At 44.8% G+C, this 19,367-nt stretch overlaps 1 protein-coding gene across 2 annotated transcripts in view; it reads right to left on the bottom strand.

The window, feature by feature from the left end:
* LOC112265114 (latent-transforming growth factor beta-binding protein 4) overlaps positions 1-19,367 on the bottom strand; it is a 74,689-nt gene that overhangs the window by 28,435 nt on the left and 26,887 nt on the right. For both annotated transcript variants that reach the window (XM_024442161.2, XM_024442162.2), the window contains exons 5-8: positions 17,364-17,576; positions 8,122-8,358; positions 3,875-4,164; positions 1,685-1,787 (exon numbers count right to left, since the gene is read on the bottom strand). In XM_024442161.2, coding sequence (XP_024297929.1) covers positions 1,685-1,787; positions 3,875-4,164; positions 8,122-8,358; positions 17,364-17,576 — 843 coding nt within the window. The remainder of the gene's footprint in view (positions 1-1,684; positions 1,788-3,874; positions 4,165-8,121; positions 8,359-17,363; positions 17,577-19,367) is intronic.

The raw sequence follows: 19,367 nt of genomic DNA, 5'->3' as shown, positions 1-19,367 counted from the left end.
CGGAGCGTTCTAGGCCAATTAAACCAAGCGAAACAAATAAAGGGTTTTTACCATACGAGCATGACGACTCACCGTCAGTCTAGAGTGGAAAACCCCCTCAACTAACATTGGCGAACAATCCCATCTCCGGCGAGTTAGCTAGCTATGTTACTCCCAATTGTTTGCTGGACTGTTGGCAGCCTAAATCACACAATACTGGTCACCTGTCTGCTAACAATCTCCCTCCCAGCTGTCTCTCCTCTCACATCCAACAAAGCTCTATTCGGAGGACCTTTACAGGCTTGGGAGACAAGTGGGAAGTTGTGAAGTGACTTGAGGTCGCTGAGGAAAGATTCAAAGGACATTCCTCAAAGGAAATGGAAAGTTAAAAGTACTTAGTGCTTCAAACGACCATGATCCCTGGCCAGAGTTTTGGACAAGGCCTCCATTGTTCGGTATCAACCATTTATTTATGGGAATGTTTAGGGAAGTTGTTTGCAAGGAGGGAGACGTCGCAATTGATGAGGTTTTCATTGTAGTCTAAATCTAAATGAGGAAAACCATGATATTCTCCAGACTGTTGAACAGAGAGAAAAACAGCCCGGTGATTTATTTCTGTATTGATCAATGACCCGACATAATGCTATAGATTTCTTACTGGCTCCGGCTAAGCGTGGAGTTAATCTATTACATAATATGTCCATTACTGATAGCAACAATAATACTGTGGAATAGTATGAATTCCCTGTTAGTCTAACAGGAGCAGATACAAACAAGACCATGTTGATTTCTGGGCTTTGCTATCTAAAACAAGTAATTACAAGTAAGTACATTCTTTCACTGGCATGGCTGATTAGAGTTACCTAAAAAAGAATAATGACTGTCTGGGTTCCTGTTAAAATGATTAGCAGTGATGAAAGAAGTTGAAAACAGAACATTGGCTCACTACTTTTTGACATGATGTTGATATGGTCTAGGAGGCGAGAGGGTAACGCCAACTTATGGACAAATATGGCCAAGAGAAAAGTACATTCCAGTCAGGTTAGTCAGGTCTGGAGTAAAACACAACTATATGTGCTGTGTATATCTGGTTTATAATATGATACTACGGAAGTTCTTATTTCATTATCAGACAACAGAGCAAGGCCATCTGGTTTTAGGTTTCTAAAAGGAATTCCACTCCAATCTACAGCATCCCTGTCATTTGAAAAATGTGTCAATGTGAATAAAGTAGTGAAGGTGAGATTAACAAGAACAAGCTGGTAGGCTAGCCACTAGACTGTAGCATGGGACATACATTTTCGAAAAATGTATTTAAGTGTCACTCTGCAATAATACAAAATATAAACATGGTACAGGTGTCATGTACAATACATTCCAACAGCTATACACATGTATACATAAACAAAAAACAAAGTACATATGATCAGTGTAATACAGGTGTAACTAATTTGTTATTGTTGCACCTGGGATTGCTAATCAGCAGTGACCTCCCCATTTGTTTCTGGTATACAATGATTGGCTTTGAGAAAGGGGACAGAAGGTGGGGGGGGGGCATCTACGCAAGAAATGGGAGACAAAGGATGAACCCACTTGGTGATAGAAAGACTGAGAGGAGAGTACAAGCGTAGCGGAAGAGAAGAGGGACACGGACAAAAGAGCAAAGTCAGACAGGTGACTACTAGAGTGGGGGGGGGGCTTTTACCTGTGTTAGGGGGACATAGGACACACTCGTTGATGCCCCAGGCCAATCCAATCCCTCGACAGCAGGTGTCCTGACTCCTGAGTCCTGGGAGAGGTGAGCTGCACTGAGGGGGGTAGAGGAGAAGAAAAGAGCATTGGATTTAAACTGGCACAACCACAATGAGAGATGCCACCCATTTCTATTGGATTGCTTAAGACCTAGCTACATCACTTGATGCATATGACATATATACAGGTAACTGCCAAAATAAAGGAAACACCAACATAAAGTGTCTTAATAGGATGTTGGGCCACCATGAGGCACCGGAACAGCTTTAATGCACCTTCTAGCCATGGTAGCCAAAAATAATGGGCAACTGGGCCTGCCCAGCATTTTATACAGTGAGGTAAAAAAATATTTGATCCCCTGCTGATTTTGTACGTTTGCCCACTGACAAAGAAATGATCAGTCTATAATTTTAATGGTAGGTTATTTGAACAGTGAGAGACAGAATAACAACAAAAAAATCCATAAAAACGCATGTCAAAAATGTTATAAATTGATTTGCATTTTAATGAGGGAAATAAGTATTTGACCCCCTCTCAATCAGAAAGTTTACCTGTATAAAACACACCTGTCCACAGAAGCAATCAATCAATCAGATTCCAAACTCTCCACCATGGCCAAGAGCAAAGAGCTCTCCAAGGATGTCAGGGACAAGATTGTAGACCTACACAAGGCTGGAATGGGCTACAAGACCATAAACCCACCAAGCAGCTTGGTGAGAAGGTGACAATAGTTGGTGTGATTATTCGCAAATGGAAAAAACACAAAAGATCTGTCAATCTCCCTCAACCTGGGGCTCCATGCAAGATCTCACCTCGTGGAGTTGCAATGATTTTTATTTTATTTTTTATTTTACCTTTATTTAACCAGGCACGTCAGTTAAGAACAAATTCTTATTTTCAATGACGGCCTAGGAACAGTGGGTTAACTGCCTGTTCAGGGGCAGAACGACAGATTTGTACCTTGTCAGCTCGGAGGTTTGAACTCGCAACCTTCCGGTTACTAGTCCAACGCTCTAACCACTAGGCTACCCTGCCGCCCCCGATCATGAGAATGGTGAGGAATCAGCCCAGAACTACATGTGAGGATCTTGTCAAAGATCTCAAGGCAGCTGGGACCATAGTCACCAAGAAAACAATTGGTAACACACTACGACGTGAAGGACAGAAATCCTGCAGCGCCCCCAAGGTCCCCCTGCTCAAGAAAGCACATATACATGCCCGTCTGAAGTTTGCCAATGAACATCTGAATGATTCAGAGGACAACTGAGCAAAAGTGTTCTGGTCAGATGAGACCAAAATGGAGCTCTTTGGCATCAACTCAACTCGCCGTGTTTGGAGGAGGGGGAATGCTGCCTATGACCCCAAGAACACCATCCCCACCGTCAAACACGGAGGTGGCAACATTATGCTTTGGGGGTGTTTTTCTGCTAAGGGGACAGGACAACTTCACCGCATCAAAGGGACGATGGACGGGGCCATGTACCGTCAAATCTTGGGTGAGAACCTCCTTCCCTCAGCCAGGGCATTGAAAATGGGTCGTGGATGGGTATTCCAGCATGACAATGACCCAAAACACACGGTCAAGGCAACAAAGGAGTGGCTCAAGAAGAAGCACATTAAGGTGCTGGAGTAGCCTAGCCAGTCTCCAGACCTTAATCCCATAGAAAATCTGTGGAGGGAGCTGAAGGTTCGAATTGCCAAACAAAATCCCTCCTGAGATGTGTGCAAACCTGGTGGCCAACTACAAGAAACGACTGACCTCTGTGATTGCCAACAAGGGTTTTGCCACCAAGTACTAACTCATGTTTTGCAGATGGGTCAAATACTTATTTCCCTCATTAAAATGCTAATCAATTTATAACATTTTTGACGTGCGTTTTCTGGATTTTTTTGTTGTTATTCTGTCTCTCACTCACTCAACATTTCTTTGTCAGTGGGCAAACGTACAAAACCAGCAGGGGATCAAATACTTTTTTCCCTCACTGTACATGACCCTAAGCATGATGAGATGTTAATTCCACAACTGTGTGAAAGCACCTGCTTGTAATATAATTTGTTTCCCTCATTTACTCAAGTGTTTCCTTTATTTTGGCAGATATCTGTAGGTATCAATAGTAGAAGAAATTCCTCTGCGAAGTCTCACCTGGCCGTTGCGGACCTCCCTGAAGCAGTACTTGAACACAGAAGATTCTGGGTTGGTGAAGTTACCGTGGAGGGTCTGGGCCTGGACTCTGGGTTTAGGTGGTGTGGCTGCGGCCCTCTCCCCTGGCAGAACACTGGTGCTGGCACCCGAGAGGCCTGCTGACCAGGTGACCGTCTCCGACTGCTCCCTAACCGTGCCTGGCCCATAGCCCACCTTCAGCACCTGGTGGATCTTCACGCTGGCCTCTGGTGGGTGCTGCACCCGCACCTTCACCATGGATGAGCCAGATGCTGGGGGGAGAGAGAGGGAGGAGTGGGTGTTTAATAGATTTTTTATTTAAGCTTTATTTAACTAGGCAAGTCAGTTAAGAACAAATTCTTATTTACAATGACGGCCTACCCCGGTCAAACCCGGACGATGCTGGGCCAATTGTGCGCCGCCCTATAGGACTCCCAATCACGGTGGTTGTGATACAGCCTGGAATCGAACCAGGGTCTGTAGTGACGCCTCTAGCACTGAGATGCAGTGCCTTAGACCACTGTGCCCCTTGGGAGGGGGTTTAGGGGTTAGCTAGTGGGGGTTAGCATTAGCAAACATTGCTGACTCCACAAAGTCTCTGCACATAGCCAGACCTGACCCACTGTGCCTCCAGGGGTCAGAGGTCATCCTATGATGGACCTCTCACTTGAACGCTGTCCTGGTCGTTCACATTTACCACCCGCTGAATGATTGACTTTGCATTTTTGTGCTGACGGCCTAACTAAGAAAGTGGATATGAATGGGAGCTGCCATGTATGTGAGGTGCCTTTGGTGCGTGACACGGTCTTTGATGTGGTTGAAATTCAAAGGTAAATATTGAATGGTGGTCTTTAGTGTTTTATCTTGGCCAGGTCGCAGTTGTAAAATGAGAACTTGTTCTCAACTGGCCTACCTGTAATGAACTAAAAAATATAAAAATTAAATTTGTTAGGAAGCTAGTGTGAAGCCCTGTTACTACAGCAGATCGTAAGTGTGCATGGGGTATCCACGCCCCTGTATGTCTGAAAATGGAGTGGTTGTTCTCCTAAAACATGCAATTACTGCGAGTCATGATGGCAGCCTCATATCGGTTAGAGACTGGAGTGAAACGTTGTCACAACGTTTGCCCACAGTGTCGCTACCACACTGCCAAGAGGCCCAGACTGAGCGGAAGGCCCGACCCTGACTCACACCGCAACCTTTTCTTGGGCTTTATTTACAGAGTAAAAAGGCAAGGAGATAATCAGTTAACTCTAGGTGACTGAATGTCCCAGATCTGTTTATGCTAAAGGAACGGGTTGTGCACGATTTGTTCTAGGCTGAAAAAAACGAGAACGTGGAGAACAAGGCCCAGGACCTTGGGAGCCTTCGCTTCCTACCCATCCGTAATATCAGGCCCATAGCACCTGGTTTACTATTCGGGGCTTTACGCATCCGTTTACACGAGGGCCCTGGAGATATGCAGCCAACACAATGTTTCATTTACAGATGCAGTTTGGACTGTGTTTTCATTTGCCCCAAAACAATGAGAGTGCAAACGGGTCTTTTGCTCTATGATCGTGCTGTGGATTTTAGAAGGCTCAATTGGATCCAAACATGCCTCAGGCGTCAGTTCTCCGTGGTTAACAAGCAATCCCATTGTCTCACCCCTGCAGGGTATCCCCATAACCGTTCATAGACTAACTCTGAGGTCATTTGGAATTTACTCGCTGCTTGTCTACACCCCACTTGAGTTGTGACAAAATGTACTACGTAGGTTCTCATTCCCGTTTTTAATTGCCTGTTCACTACTTTACTGGCTGTGTCATACGGGCCAGTGTTGCAGTAATGGCCGACCTCGTCCTCACAACTGGTCCTAACAGCACAACAGAGGTCTCGTCCTTTGTCTGTTTTTCATGCTAAAAAATAAAGGTGACCTCACAAGGTTCACGCATGAAAGGTTAGCCGTTTAGCTGCAAGGAGATGAACTCAACATTCAAAAACTCCTCCTAGAGCGAATAAAGGAAATGACTGAATGATGTTCACCACAGGCTGCATAGCCCTAAGTGGTGGTACAATTGATGGTTGTCAAACTGTGGTTGTGATGCTAAATTGCATCACAAGTTGCCAAGGAAATAGAATGTAAGCGTCCTGGCTGCACTAGAACAAATATCAGTGTAGCAAAATTGCCATCAGAAAGAGGTATAGTATATTGCTGATATAAGTGGATTTGCAAGATGTGCATGGACAAAGACGTTTTATGATAAACACTACAGAATAGAGCCCCACAGTGTAGGTATCAAAATACCCATAATACCTAGCAATCAAACAGGGAAATGATTCCAATCGTTTTTCCACTATTAATTTGTTTTGTGAAGGCTTACCCTGGCGTGACGTTTGATAACCATGTAAATCTCTCTCGGACAAGGTGACATCAATATATTTGAAAATGCTAATTAGCATTAAAGTAGACATCATACAAGACTACAAAATCCCTGCAAGCTCCTCCACATCTTCTCCAGCTGACACCGTTGCTAGCAGGTATTGTGTCAATTTAAAACTTGCACAAGAGAGTTCACAGAATTGTCAATTTAAAGAAAAGTAACCAATTTATTCATCACTAAATTTAGCTAACATTAGATCATTAATAGTTCATCCAGAGATCCTTACCTTTGCCTCGATTCGTCAGTCTCGTCCAGATCATTATGGCATTTGTTGTTCTTCACGATAGCCACATTAGTAGCTAATTAGCCTTTCATTTTTGGGGGGGTAAAATACAGGTGAATATATTGATAAAAGTCACCTCGTCCTGGAGAGATTTACACAGTTATCAAAACATCACGCCAGGATAAGCCTACACTAAACACAGCCCTTATTTTAAGTGTTTCTAAAATCCCCTATGGGAAAAATGAATGGTAAAAAAAATGATTGGAACCATTTCCTTGTTGGACCGCTAGGCTTTATGGGTATTATGACTCATACTGTGGTACTATATTGGCAGGTCAGCTAAGTCTAAGACCCCCACTTCGACGTAGGCCTCCTCAGTGTGTAAGCCCTCAGATCTCCACTCCCAGTCCTGGAATCGAGCGTGGACTTTTAGAAGCAGCTCGTCAACATAACTGACCCTGACATTTCATTTGTTAGTATGAGCTCAGCATACTGTTTAGATTTCAATGTCATTAACTTTTGGTTGTGTTTCACCAGCCCCCCTTGGAGCGAAAACAAGTCACACTGATGTCATTGAGCTTTATAGAGCATGGATAAATACACATGTGCTCAGTGTCACATTCTTATGACAACATCTTCAAAGGCAGCAGCAGATTAATAACCATACCGTGTCCTGAAACAAGTGCCATCTGTAACTGCAGTGTAACTGTTAAAGCTTCAGATTTCACCGACTGCGTAGTTTGTTGCGATTGGCAAATATGATGACGTGCATTTTCCAGGGTCTCAATACCACCATGCAGGGAAATGTCAGTGTTGGGCTTTTCTTCATGTTGTACAAATATACTTCACCATCTAAGAGTGTACTGTATGTCAACTGATTCAAATTGGTCAGAAACATCTGGCTGTCATAACATCCAAAGATTCACATTTGGAAAGTCAGTGAGAGCAAGTATTCGTAAGTAGCCGAATCGGAGTGTTCTCAATGTGCATTGTAATGATGTCAAAACAATGGGAAATGAGTGATTGTGAATGTCTCAGAGACCTAGAGTAATTTCTGTCCGTGTATCAAGGCGTATTACCGATTGGCACCAATAGGTACAATTCAAGTGTTGAGCACTGGCCAAGGGAAAACAGTCATGTATAACTGTCATCTTTAGCGCAGCACACACGGTGCAGTTTGACAAGTAATTCATCTACAGGAAAGACACACTTTATGTAACTGTGTGGACGCGTGAACCTTAGGTGACCATTTTTGCACTTCCAAAGCCAAAACCACAGATGACCAAATGTCAGACGTAATCATCATTTGTCATGCATTATCAGGCAAATAATGAGGGTTAATTTGATCGTTTAAAAAAAAAAACGCTGTTTTCTTTCATTTCAGTATCAGTCCATCAATATGCAGAGAATTAGCTGTCGTGGTGCTCATTCTCATTTTTATCCCAGTCTTACTGTCAAGGAGAGGCTCCTTCACTAGAGATATTGGACTCTGCTTTGAAGATTTTTGTCTAATGTATATATTTACTCATCTCCATTCAAATCCCACCACTGCCACCAACGAGGCCGGGCCTTGTCACACTTACCACCGCTGGGCTGACTGTGGCTCTGCTGCTGGCTCTGCAGGGGGAGAATGTACTCCGACTGGGACAGCAGCTGCTGACTGGCCAGCACCGAGGGGCTGCGCGGAGGCTTCTCAATGTCATTGGTGGAGGGCGTGGCCACGGGGATGTGGCAGAACTTGCCGGTGAAGGTTGGCGGGCAGAGGCAGCGGTCCTTCTGGATGCAGACCCCTCCGTTCTGACACAACATGGGGCACAGGACTGGAGGAGAAACAGAGGGAGGGAGGGAGGGAGGGAAACAGAACGGCTCTGTAAACTCTGACCGCAGTGAGGGAGAAACATGGAGTCCAAGACATCAACAACCGAAATTGAACTCCGGCACTGAGAGAAACAATAACCATATTGTTTGATGTCCTGTAGTGATTTCCATGGTTCAGTTACCATTAGGGCCAAGAGTTCCTCCCTGTTGCCGTTCAAATGTAACAACACAAACTCACGATTCAGATGCCATTACAAAACAAAGGGTGGGGTCGAACACTTTTACGCCCACCTGGCCAACCAAGAAAACAAGGGGAAACATCCAACAAGTGTCCTTGTGACATGTACAATTGATAGACAGTTTGGACACACTGTAAACAATGTTTCCCCCGTTTTTATCACAATGAATGGAAAACAAGTGAAGACAAGCAGCACTCTGATGAAAACCATGCCTCTGCTTACTCTGTCCACCACCACATGCTTTCCATATCACATGGCTGTGCTGTATTAATGCTCATGATAATAATAATAATAACAACGTTGGAAAACTTGGCCCTGGCCCATGCCCAAGTCCATGGAAATTCATTGACCATGGCACTGCAGCTAGACAGAGAGAGAGAGAGAGAGAGAGAAAGAGAGAGATGCCTGGCAGTTAGCTGAACAGAATGATCTTTCCAGCATCTATAATCAGTCCATTATGCATCTCCTTGGCCAACTGTCTGTCCATCGTACACTGGGCCAGAAGGATCAACTCAACCTCGTAAGTAAACAATATCTGACGCAGTATGACAGAGGGAGGGAGGGGTGAGAGAGTGAAGGGGAGAGAAAGAGAGTGAGCAAGTGAGCGAGCGAGAGAGAGAGAAAGAGACAAATATGAATGCACTGATGAACCTACTTGTGTGACTTTCTACCCATATTGTCACTGGGTAGAACACAAACCTGCTCTCTCTTAAACCTCTACAGGATCGGTGGGTCCCCCACAGGACGGTTGAGCTAACGTGCGCTAATGTGATTAGCATGACGTTGTAAGTAACAAGAACATTTCCCAGGACATGTTTAATATAGGCAGAAAGCTTAAATTATTCTTAATCTAACTGCACTGTCCAATATACAGTAGCTATTACAGTGAAATAATACCATGCTAATGTTTGAGGAGAGTGCACAGTTTTGTACCTGAAAGTGTATAAAAAAAAACAATTAGGCACACTTGGGCAGACTTGATACAACATTTTGAACAGTAATGCAAAGGTTCATTGGATCAGTCTAAAACTTTGCACATGGACTGCACATGGACCAAAATCTAAACTGCACCTAGACTCCTAAGTCTTGATGATGGAGAAAAAAAATATAGAAAACGCATGTTTCTTTCTTTGTATTATCTTTTACCCGATCTAATGTGTTATATTATCCTACATTAATTTCACATTTCCACAAACTTCAAAGTGTTTTCTTTCAAATGGTATCAAGAATATGCATATCCTTGACTCAGCTTCAGAAAGTTAGATTTGAATATGTCATTTTAGGCCAAAATTGAAAAAAAAAAGTGTTAGATCCTTAAGAGTACACTCTTTGCGTTTGTGTTCTGTGGTAATTTACCACTCAAATGAGCCTGCAATCAAGACAGAGAGTTCAGCTAAAGCTGTTTCCTCTGAGGTGAACATCTCATCAGAGTGGTTTGGAGAGGATACTGTAAAACACAACTATTGGACTGTATGAGGTCCCGACAGTCACACTGATTATAGGCCTTCACCTTTCCCAGAGCCTTTTCGGAACCTGGAAAGACGACGGCAGCTGAAGGCTGTCCAAAGTACACACTGATCCATCATTTTGAGTGTTCTTCCTTTCCCTAGGGGTGGCACAGAATTGATTTTCCGTCTGAATACGAAGTCCTCTGGGCTCCAGTGAGCGTGTCAGCGTCGGGGTAACTACCGTACAGGTCTCTTTTCTCAGTTTCTGTCATGCTCTTGCCCATTATTCCAGAGGCCATGGCGAGGAACAGGAAAAAGGTTGGTGTTTTTGTCAGAAAAAGGCTTTTTACAAGAGGAATTTACAGTACAGTGGCTTAGGAGTTCTCTAGGTTCCTATCGCAGAGAACCTGTGTTCGGCTTCCGGGGCTAGAGCAGCAGCGTTCTGCTGTGTGGAGTAGGTTTCCGGTGGAGAAATCATGAGTTGAGCATATGCAGTGTATCAGTGTGTGTATTCCCCGCTGTGGCGTAGCCGTGGTGATGAGGTCATGTGCAGTATGCAAACTGAGAAGGTGACCTAATTGTTTGCTCCGAGTCGGATGTGTGCGTCCCTCCAGATGCAACGGACCATCCACCAGATTTTACACAGGGTGAGGAGAAATTAGGTATAGAGAGATCAAGAAAGACAGAGAGAGAGAGAGAGAGATCAAGAAAGACAGAAAGAGAGCGAAAGAGAGAGAGAAAGAGCGAGAGAGAGAGCGAGAGAGTGAAAGAAAGAGAAAGAGAGACGAAGAACAGACAAAACAAGACAGGCAGAGCGAGGGACAGAATGGGTAACGAGAGAGGCAGAAAGACAGAGTGAGAGAAAGACAGAAAGAGAGAGGGGAGGGTGCAGGTTGCCTGGCGACTCATCCTGAATTTAATTCCGCTGCTCTATCAATCGCTCCACCCATGAGTCTGAACCTACCATCCTAGATGTTGTTTGTGCTGATGTCAAAATGACGTGATTCCTGATTCATGTAGACCAGCTCTGGTCCAACCCATCGGTTTCTGGGACCAATCAGAACGGTTTGAATGTGTTCGCATTCGAGAAGTCGTTGGGGAGGAAGCAAACCTGATTCATTGTGGAGAAGAAATATTAGTGGCGTTTGGCCAGAGCAGTGTGGATGGGTAACCAGACAAAGGTGCAGGTGCCTCCCATGAAAAACAGTAATGTGAGCAGCTACCCAGTTCCTCTCAGGCCCTCCATGAGACCCACGACGTCAGCCCTCTCTTCTCAAAGAAGATCCCTACCCTTTCACTGCACTCATATCCATGCAATGCAGTACATCTCTCAGGCCAGTGTGGAACAACAGCTTTATCACACCATGTAGAGCTTAAGTTTTCACCAGAGGCTGTTTAATTGGTGTTTAGAGGCACATTACCTGTCTAAATGATGGTGGGACACCAGTGGAACCCCGTGAAATCACTTCCTGTCTCCCCAGGCTTTACAGCTAGGCCTTGGAGGATGCTGTATGTACTTCAAGGCTGACCTCCCTGGAAAGAATAATAAAGTGTGTGTGCGTGTGTGTGTGTGTGTGTGTGTGTGTGTGCAGGGAGATGTTTTGAGGCAACTCAAAGAAACATGCCATTTGGGCTCCCTATTTGTATGCATGAGAAGGAAGGTTCAGCTGGCCATAGTTTCCACATCCTGAACAGAGATGCTTAACCCATGATGTCCTCATGCACACCTGGCCTGTACCCTTAGCAAGTCAACCCCGAATACTCCTCAGTGTGGGCGAGGAAGATAAATACTCTTCAGCTTTCTGCTGTAATGTATCAGCTGAACGCAGAATTAATACCAGCAATGCAACTTGACTCAAACAAAGCAGTTGGCAATTTGGAACCAAATCAAAGTTTATTCATCATGCACAAAGGACACAGTGTAGTGTACATGGTACAATGAAAAGCTTACTTGCAACTTGACTCACTGTAGTGTTTCATCTAGTTTGCCTCAGTGCAGCTGGCAATCAGCATGAGATCACGAGGTCCAACTGCAACAATAAAACTAATCATAATGGCAGTTATCCCAAACCACCCCAGATCAACTTTGCCATAGCACCTCGCTTTGAATAGCTGGGCAGTTTGGTCTCTCTTTGAACGGTTAAATATGCACTGAGATATTCACAGAGATATTTTGGGCTCTGTTGGCCACTTCTGCCTGGCCAGGCATTTTTTTCACATTTCTGTGATAGAGGGCATCGACTGGGTCATAGCCAATAGGACCAGAGAGAGAGAGAGACTATACTGTAAGTATGGCAAGAGAAAACAATAGTGTAATTTACACACGTGTACAGTGGAGCACTGTCTACTGTCTGTCTAATTTAACATGCATGGTGCTAGAGGAGAATGAGACCATTGTTCCTGGTCTGTCTGTTTCATGCTACCCCACCTGACATGTTACCGGCCACTAACATGGTATGTGTGCATGGAGGGGGGGTGGGGGGGTGGTCTTGTTTGTACGTAAGTGTGACTTCGCGCTGACATCATTCAGTCTAGGAACAAGCCTATAAACCAGACATGTGGTAAGCGGACAAAAGGGGAGGTGACGTTCCCTGAGCCCGTTTATACAAGATATGGGGTATTACTCATTACTCAGGTGATGGGAAAACAAACAACTGGGTTGGCAGCTATTTAAAGCTTAGCAAGTCTGGGTTATTATGAATGAATGCAATGTTCAAAGTTGACTGTAGACATAGGCCTACATGTGGAAACATGCCTACAGCATGCACGACTCCGAGACCATCGTTAAGTTTGCCAATGACACAATGATAGTAGGCCAGATTGATCACCGACGACGAGACAGCCTATAGGGAGGTCAGAGGCCTGGCTATTGTGGTGCTGGGACAACAGCCTCTCCCTCAACATCAGCAAGTTAAAGGAGCTTATCGTGGACTACAGGAGATGGAGGGGCCGAACACGCCCTCATTCACATCGACTGGGCTGTAGTGGTGCGGGTCGAGAGCTTCAAGTTCCTCAGTGTCCACATCACAAAGGACCTATCATGGTCCAAACACACCAACACAGTTGTGAAGAGGGCACGACAACGACTCTTCCACCTCAGGAGGCTGAAAAGGTTTGGTATCGGCCCTCAGATCCTCAAAAAGTTCTACAGCTGCACCATTGAGAGCATCTTGACTGGCTGCATCACCGCTTGGCATGGTAACTGCTGGGCATCTGACCGCAAGGCGCTACAGAGGGTAGTGGGTACGGCCCATTACACCACTGGGGCCAAACTTCCTGCCATCCAGGACCTCTATACCAGGTGGTATCAGAGGAAGGCCCTAGAAATTGCCAAAGACTCCAGCCAAACAAGTCATAGACAGTTTTCTCTGCTACCACACGGCAAGCGGTACCGGCGCGCCAAGTCTGGGAACAAAAGGCTCCTGAACAGTTTCTACCCCCAAGTCATAAGACTGCTGAACAGTTAATCAAATGCCTACCCTGGCTATTTACATTAGCTAGGTTTCCATCCTATAGGCGACAGATTTGAATGATAATATTCTAAAATCCTCATTGAAAACAATATGCACATTTTTCCACCAGAGATGTGTTTCCATCAAATGTACTTTTTGCAGATAAACGGCTGTACGTGATGACGTAGTGCACGTAAAAATACATTTTGCGGTTAAATTCCCAAGTATTTAAAAAAAAAAAAAAGTTAAGAGTTTCTGTGCATTTTCAACTCTACTGATGGTTTTCTCACAAAGAATGCTGAGCGCTATCGGCACGCTGTTGGCTAGAGCGCACGTATAGCCTACATGATGAGATTATTATGGACAAAAGAACAAGATCATTTTTATTTGTCAAACGACAGCCAAGCGTCATCATCATGTCACAAGAATAAGAACCTCGATATTTACTGGAAAGGAGCATCAAGCTCATCACCGAGCACTTTCACCACCCTGTGAAGTTCATCCTCATTTATTTCATCCGTTGCCGGATAAATTGCATGCTTTCCCGACATAGTGGGAGGACCACACAATATGTCATTGTGTGACTCCAAGTTTACTTCGATGTTATATAATCTAGGTAATTCAAGAGCCATCTTCAAGGCAGTCATCTTAAGCATGACATCACATGGTCATCTTGTGCATTCATTCCCACCCCCTCTAAACCAGAGGTTGTTATATAAATGATGTGATGATGGCAACAAGCCAGCACCGTTCGGGTTTGGCCGGGATTGGCCGTCATTGTAAATAAGAATTTGTTCTTAACTGATTTTCCTAGTTAAATAAAGGTTAAATAAAATACAAATAAATAAATAGAAAATCCCAGCCCCTGTCCCCGCAGGAGGCCTTTTGCCTTTTTGTAGGCCGTCATTGTAAATAATAATTTGTTCTTAATTAACTGACTTACCTAGTTAAATAAAAAGTTAAACAAATCAATAAAAATAAAATATGCAACGGCCCTAGTCGTGTCCGTCCATAATTTCCAAACATTATGCAACTAACTCCTCTCATCTTAACTATCAAACATCTACAAGGCCCCCGTGTAGGGTTAAGGCACTCTGGCTCAGAACATAAAACTAAGGCTTGTTCAGAAACTATGAGGAAGTACAATCATTCTGGCCCAGCGTATCAAAACGCAGACAAAAACACACAATCTCTCGGATTAGTCAGACACGAGGCAGCCGTGGTCTGGTCACTGAAATGTAGTTTTATTACTGAACAAATGCAGCTAATCTCCACTTAATCCCAGGATGGATTTGGAGTCTTGTGTCGGTCTGTCTTAACGTCTCAGTCTAGGAGGCAGTGAGTGTGTAAAGAAGTTGCACCCACGAATTACAGAAGTGATTAGAGCAGGATTACAACAAACTGGGCAACAAGAGGAAGGGTGAATACATAAAGAGGCTAAGAGAGAGAGAGAGATGGTGGTGAAAGAGCAAGAGAGAGATGGTGAGAGAGAGAGATGGTGAGAGAGGGATGGTGAGAGAGAGAGATAAAGAGATAAAGAGAGATAGTGAGAGAGAAGGGGGAGGGGCGGTAAAGATACCACTTTATTTCCCCCCCTTGTATTTTCTTTCTGCCACGGAGCGTGAATATAACCCTGCATGTGGTTTAAGACCTCATAATATATCTCCTCTGTGCACCTGCATGTTGAGGGCAGTGATATACAGTAGGAGACTGGGCTTGGGGTTAAGTGTGAGAGCAGTGATATACAGTAGGAGACTGGGCTTGTGCGTCTTCTTGACACTCAGCAACAACAAACAGAGAATCGGCTGAATCCAGCTGGCCTGCAAAACTCTTCATCTCATGTCTTCTCTGGCTTGCCCAGAGTCTCAATGTGGGTCGCTAGAGGCACACTTCACTAACTTCCGTCAAAATGACTTGAAGGGAAAGTCTGATATGGAATGTATACTGAACTAAAATATAAACACAACAGGTAAAGTGTTGGTCCCATGAAATAAAAGATCTCAGAAATGTTCCATACACACAAAAAGGTGATTTCTCTCAAATTTGGTGAACAAATTTGTTTACATCCCTATTAGTGAGCATTTCTCCTTTGCCAAGATAATCCATCCGCCTGACACGTGTGGCATATCAAGAAGCTGATTAAAACAGCGTGAACATTACACAGGGGCACCTTGTGCTGGGGAGAATAGAAGGCCACTCTAAAATGTGCAGTTGTGTCACACAACAATATCACATCCAATTTTGATGGAGCATGCAATTGGCATGCTGACTGCAGGAGTGTCCACCAGAACTTTTGTCAGAGAATTGAATGTTCATTTCTCTACCATGAGCAGCCTCCAACGTCATTTTAGAGAATTTGGCAGTACGTCCAACCGGCCTCACAACCTCAGACCAAGTGTAGCCACGCCAGCCCAGGACCGCCACATCCGGCTTCTTCACCTGCGGCTCGTCTGAGACCAGCCACTTGGATAGCTATGGGCAGGCATAAGCTACAGACAACGAACACAATTGCATTTTAACGATGGCAATTTGAATGCACAGAGATACCGTGACAAGATCCTGAGGCCCATTATCGTACCATTCATCATGACAATGCACAGTCCCATGTCGCAAGAATCTGTACACAATTCCTGGAAGCTGAGAATGTCTCAGTTCTTCCATGGCCTGCATACTCACCAGACATGTCACCCATTGGGCATGTTTGGGATGCTCTGGATTGACATGTACGACAGCATGTTCCAGTTCCCACCAATATCCAGCAACTTCGCACAGCTATTGAATAGGAGTGGGACAACATTCCACAGGCCACAATCAACTGCCTGATCAACTCTATGCAAAAGAGATGTGTCGCGCTGCATTAGGAAAATGGTGGTCACACCAAATACTGACTGTTTTTTTTGGTCCACGCCCCTACCTTTTTTAAGGTATCTGTGACCAACAGTTGCATATCTGTTTTCCCAGTCATGTAAAATCTATAGATTAGGGCCTAATGAATTTATTTAAATTGACTGATTTCCATATATGAACTGGACCGCAGTCAAATCTTTCAATTGCTGCATGTTGCATTTATATATTTGCTCAGTGTAATTTCTATGGATATATGGACCATTCTCATTAAAGAAAACAAGTCATAATGTTTCATGGATGGTCTGAGACCAGATAGCGGATAGCTCTCTGTCTGTCTCGCCCATGCAGATGGCAACACTATTAATATGGCAACAGACAGAATACATGCAAAGAACATGCAAAGAACAAATGATTCACTGTCATAAGATCACACACAAACACACACAGTCTGAGAGGAGACAGAGATTCCCTGGCATGTAGAATGGATCCATCAAAGAGTACATTAATCCTGATGTTTGGTCATACATTCTTCAAGGTGCTGGAAGGGAGACAATCTTTCTGTTTTTGCCTATCCCCCCCCACACACACACACACACACACACGTCACTATTTGAGGTGGATCTCATGTAAGGATGGGCTCTGAGCCTTGGTAAATATACACTGTATGCACATGTCTGGATGGTCGCCTCTCAAGACGGTGTGAATACCTGTAAAGGAGGCCAGCAGAGCCAAGGGGCTACTCTCTCATCCCTCCAACCTGTCCACATTTAAGGTCTAACCCATACCATTCTCCCAAACCGGTCTCCACCACCGACCTAAAAACCACAGTGATGCTACAACCACACCTCCAGCTCATCAGTCCCAGTGGCTTACCCCTAATGTCAATCTGTCTGGACCCCAGGGTGGGAGGTCTCAGTGACTCCTCTGGCTACTTATGGCTAGGAGAGACTACAGTATACTGCACGCTTACAGAGAGAGATGGTAAACAGAGGTAAGAAATGAGATAACGTAAGAAACTTACAGACTCTGAAGCCCGGTCCCAGCGCAGCCCGGTCCCCCTGTTCACTGATGTAGAGGGCGGTCACATTGCCCTGCTCGCAGAAGTTGGTGCAGCGTCCCTGGGTGCAGCGCACCTTGCAGACGGTCGGCGTGAAGAGCACCTTGATGCGCTCAGCTCCTCTCCTTCCTACCCCTGCTGCCGTTCCTCCTCGGTGGCCGGCGGTCTGGTTTCTGGCTGGAAGGGGGAAGAAGACGAAGCAGAGGTAGAGCAGCGGTAGGAGCCTGAACTTGGGTCTGAGCTGGAGCATGGTGCCGTACGATTACTGCCGATGCATCCCACGGAGAAGAGGCACCACAGAGGTCCAGGAAGAAGAGCTGCCGCGTAACGGCAGGAAGAGGTGTGAGAGAAGGCCAGTGAACTCCACGCTTACTCTTACGCTTTGTTCAATCACACTCTCTCTTGCAACTGGCGCAGGACGAGGAGGGAAAGGAAGAAAGAGAGAGGAAAAAAATAACAGACCCAGTGCTTCCTTTCCTTTTTTTCCTAAACACACCAACCAAAGAAATGAAGAACCTTGACGAGAGAAGCACCCGCACAAGTGTGTTTTTTTTAAGCTTGCTTAGTGCCTGTCCACTTATTTGGAAGCAGTATAGCGAGAATGCTCTGGTCGAGCCTCCAAACACAATGTTTATAAGGGATCCAATCTATCACCCTGTACTGTTAACTCTCCACTGCAGCCCCTAACCATGTCTCTGTGCCCTGCCGTTATGCTGTAACTGTAATCTGTTTTGTTTCCCCCCCTTTTCCTTATACTCCCCACTCCCCCCTCTAGTTTCATAACATGGACCGTCCTGTCATCTGAGGAAGAGACCACAAGGAGGGCGGGGTGGGGGGGGTGAGGCAAGGTTTGAGTTTCAGGTCCTCGCTGGCATTGTAAACTGTGGTGGTGAGTCATCTCTCTCTCTCTCTCTGCTCATAAGGCAAGGGGGAAGAGGAGGGAAATTCTTTTCCTTTCGCTACGCATTTTCTGAGATGTCATTTCACAAGCCCCACAGGCTCTTCTGTGACTTACACAATGTGCATTAAACCTGTTGCCTTACCAAGCCAGCTCATGCCTGAGCAACGTGCCATCCACGTTGCATCCACGTTGCACTGGCTCACATCACTCTTACCGCTCTAAGCACTTGGACCTGTAGGCCATCTAGGATGAAATCACATCACTTTCACTACCTGAGAAAACTATAGGAGACAAATGTTAAAGAATCCTTTTATGGTCATTCATGAATATAAACCCCGGAATATAAACCCTGGAAAAAAAGGAGGTTGATGGAAACACCTCATTATTTAGCTAGGAAAGGAATGGTAAAGAATGGAAAATATAAAACCAATTGACAAAGAAATTCATTGTCATGTCAAAAAGTTATTAGCTAAAACTGTATGGTCGTTAGATTTACAAACATGACGTGTTCTTTATGTTCACTTATGATTAACCCCGAAACAAAGCTAAGCAGAAATTCCTTGTCGAGTTTGGAAGACCAACAGCTGCGTTGGACTGGGCTCAAACACAGGTGCCCCATTACAGACCATATCTCCAGTTTCACCAGTATTACTACATCAGTATAAAACCTGGAAGACCTGTGAGGACAGCGAGCGAGGCACGCGCCAGTCCACTTCACCAAGGCCCTAGGCCACATCAAAGGCTTGGTAAGGTTAAGTACTGAAAGAATTATGTTTGACTTGAAGCTTATACGGGTCATCAACAAATCTGGGAGAATGACGTAATATAGCTCATGGGAATGGACCAAACTAGATCCCAGAGAGAACTGGTAGCCTAGTGGTTAGAGGGTTGGGCCAGTAACTGAAAGGTTGCTGATTTGAATCCTTGAGATTGTGTCGACGTGACCTTGAGCAAGGCACTTTACCCTAATTGCTCCTGTATGTCGCTCTGGATAAGAGCATCTGCTATAAAACAAACTACAGGTACACTGGTACTGTGGTCATTCCTTATATGAAGTGTCTGAACCA

This window comes from Oncorhynchus tshawytscha, linkage group LG13 (assembly GCF_018296145.1).
Source record: "Oncorhynchus tshawytscha isolate Ot180627B linkage group LG13, Otsh_v2.0, whole genome shotgun sequence".
NCBI classification, from domain to species: domain Eukaryota; kingdom Metazoa; phylum Chordata; class Actinopteri; order Salmoniformes; family Salmonidae; genus Oncorhynchus; species Oncorhynchus tshawytscha.
The sequence above is the reverse complement of the archived record's forward strand: the minus strand, read 5'-3'. Positions and strand labels throughout refer to the sequence as shown.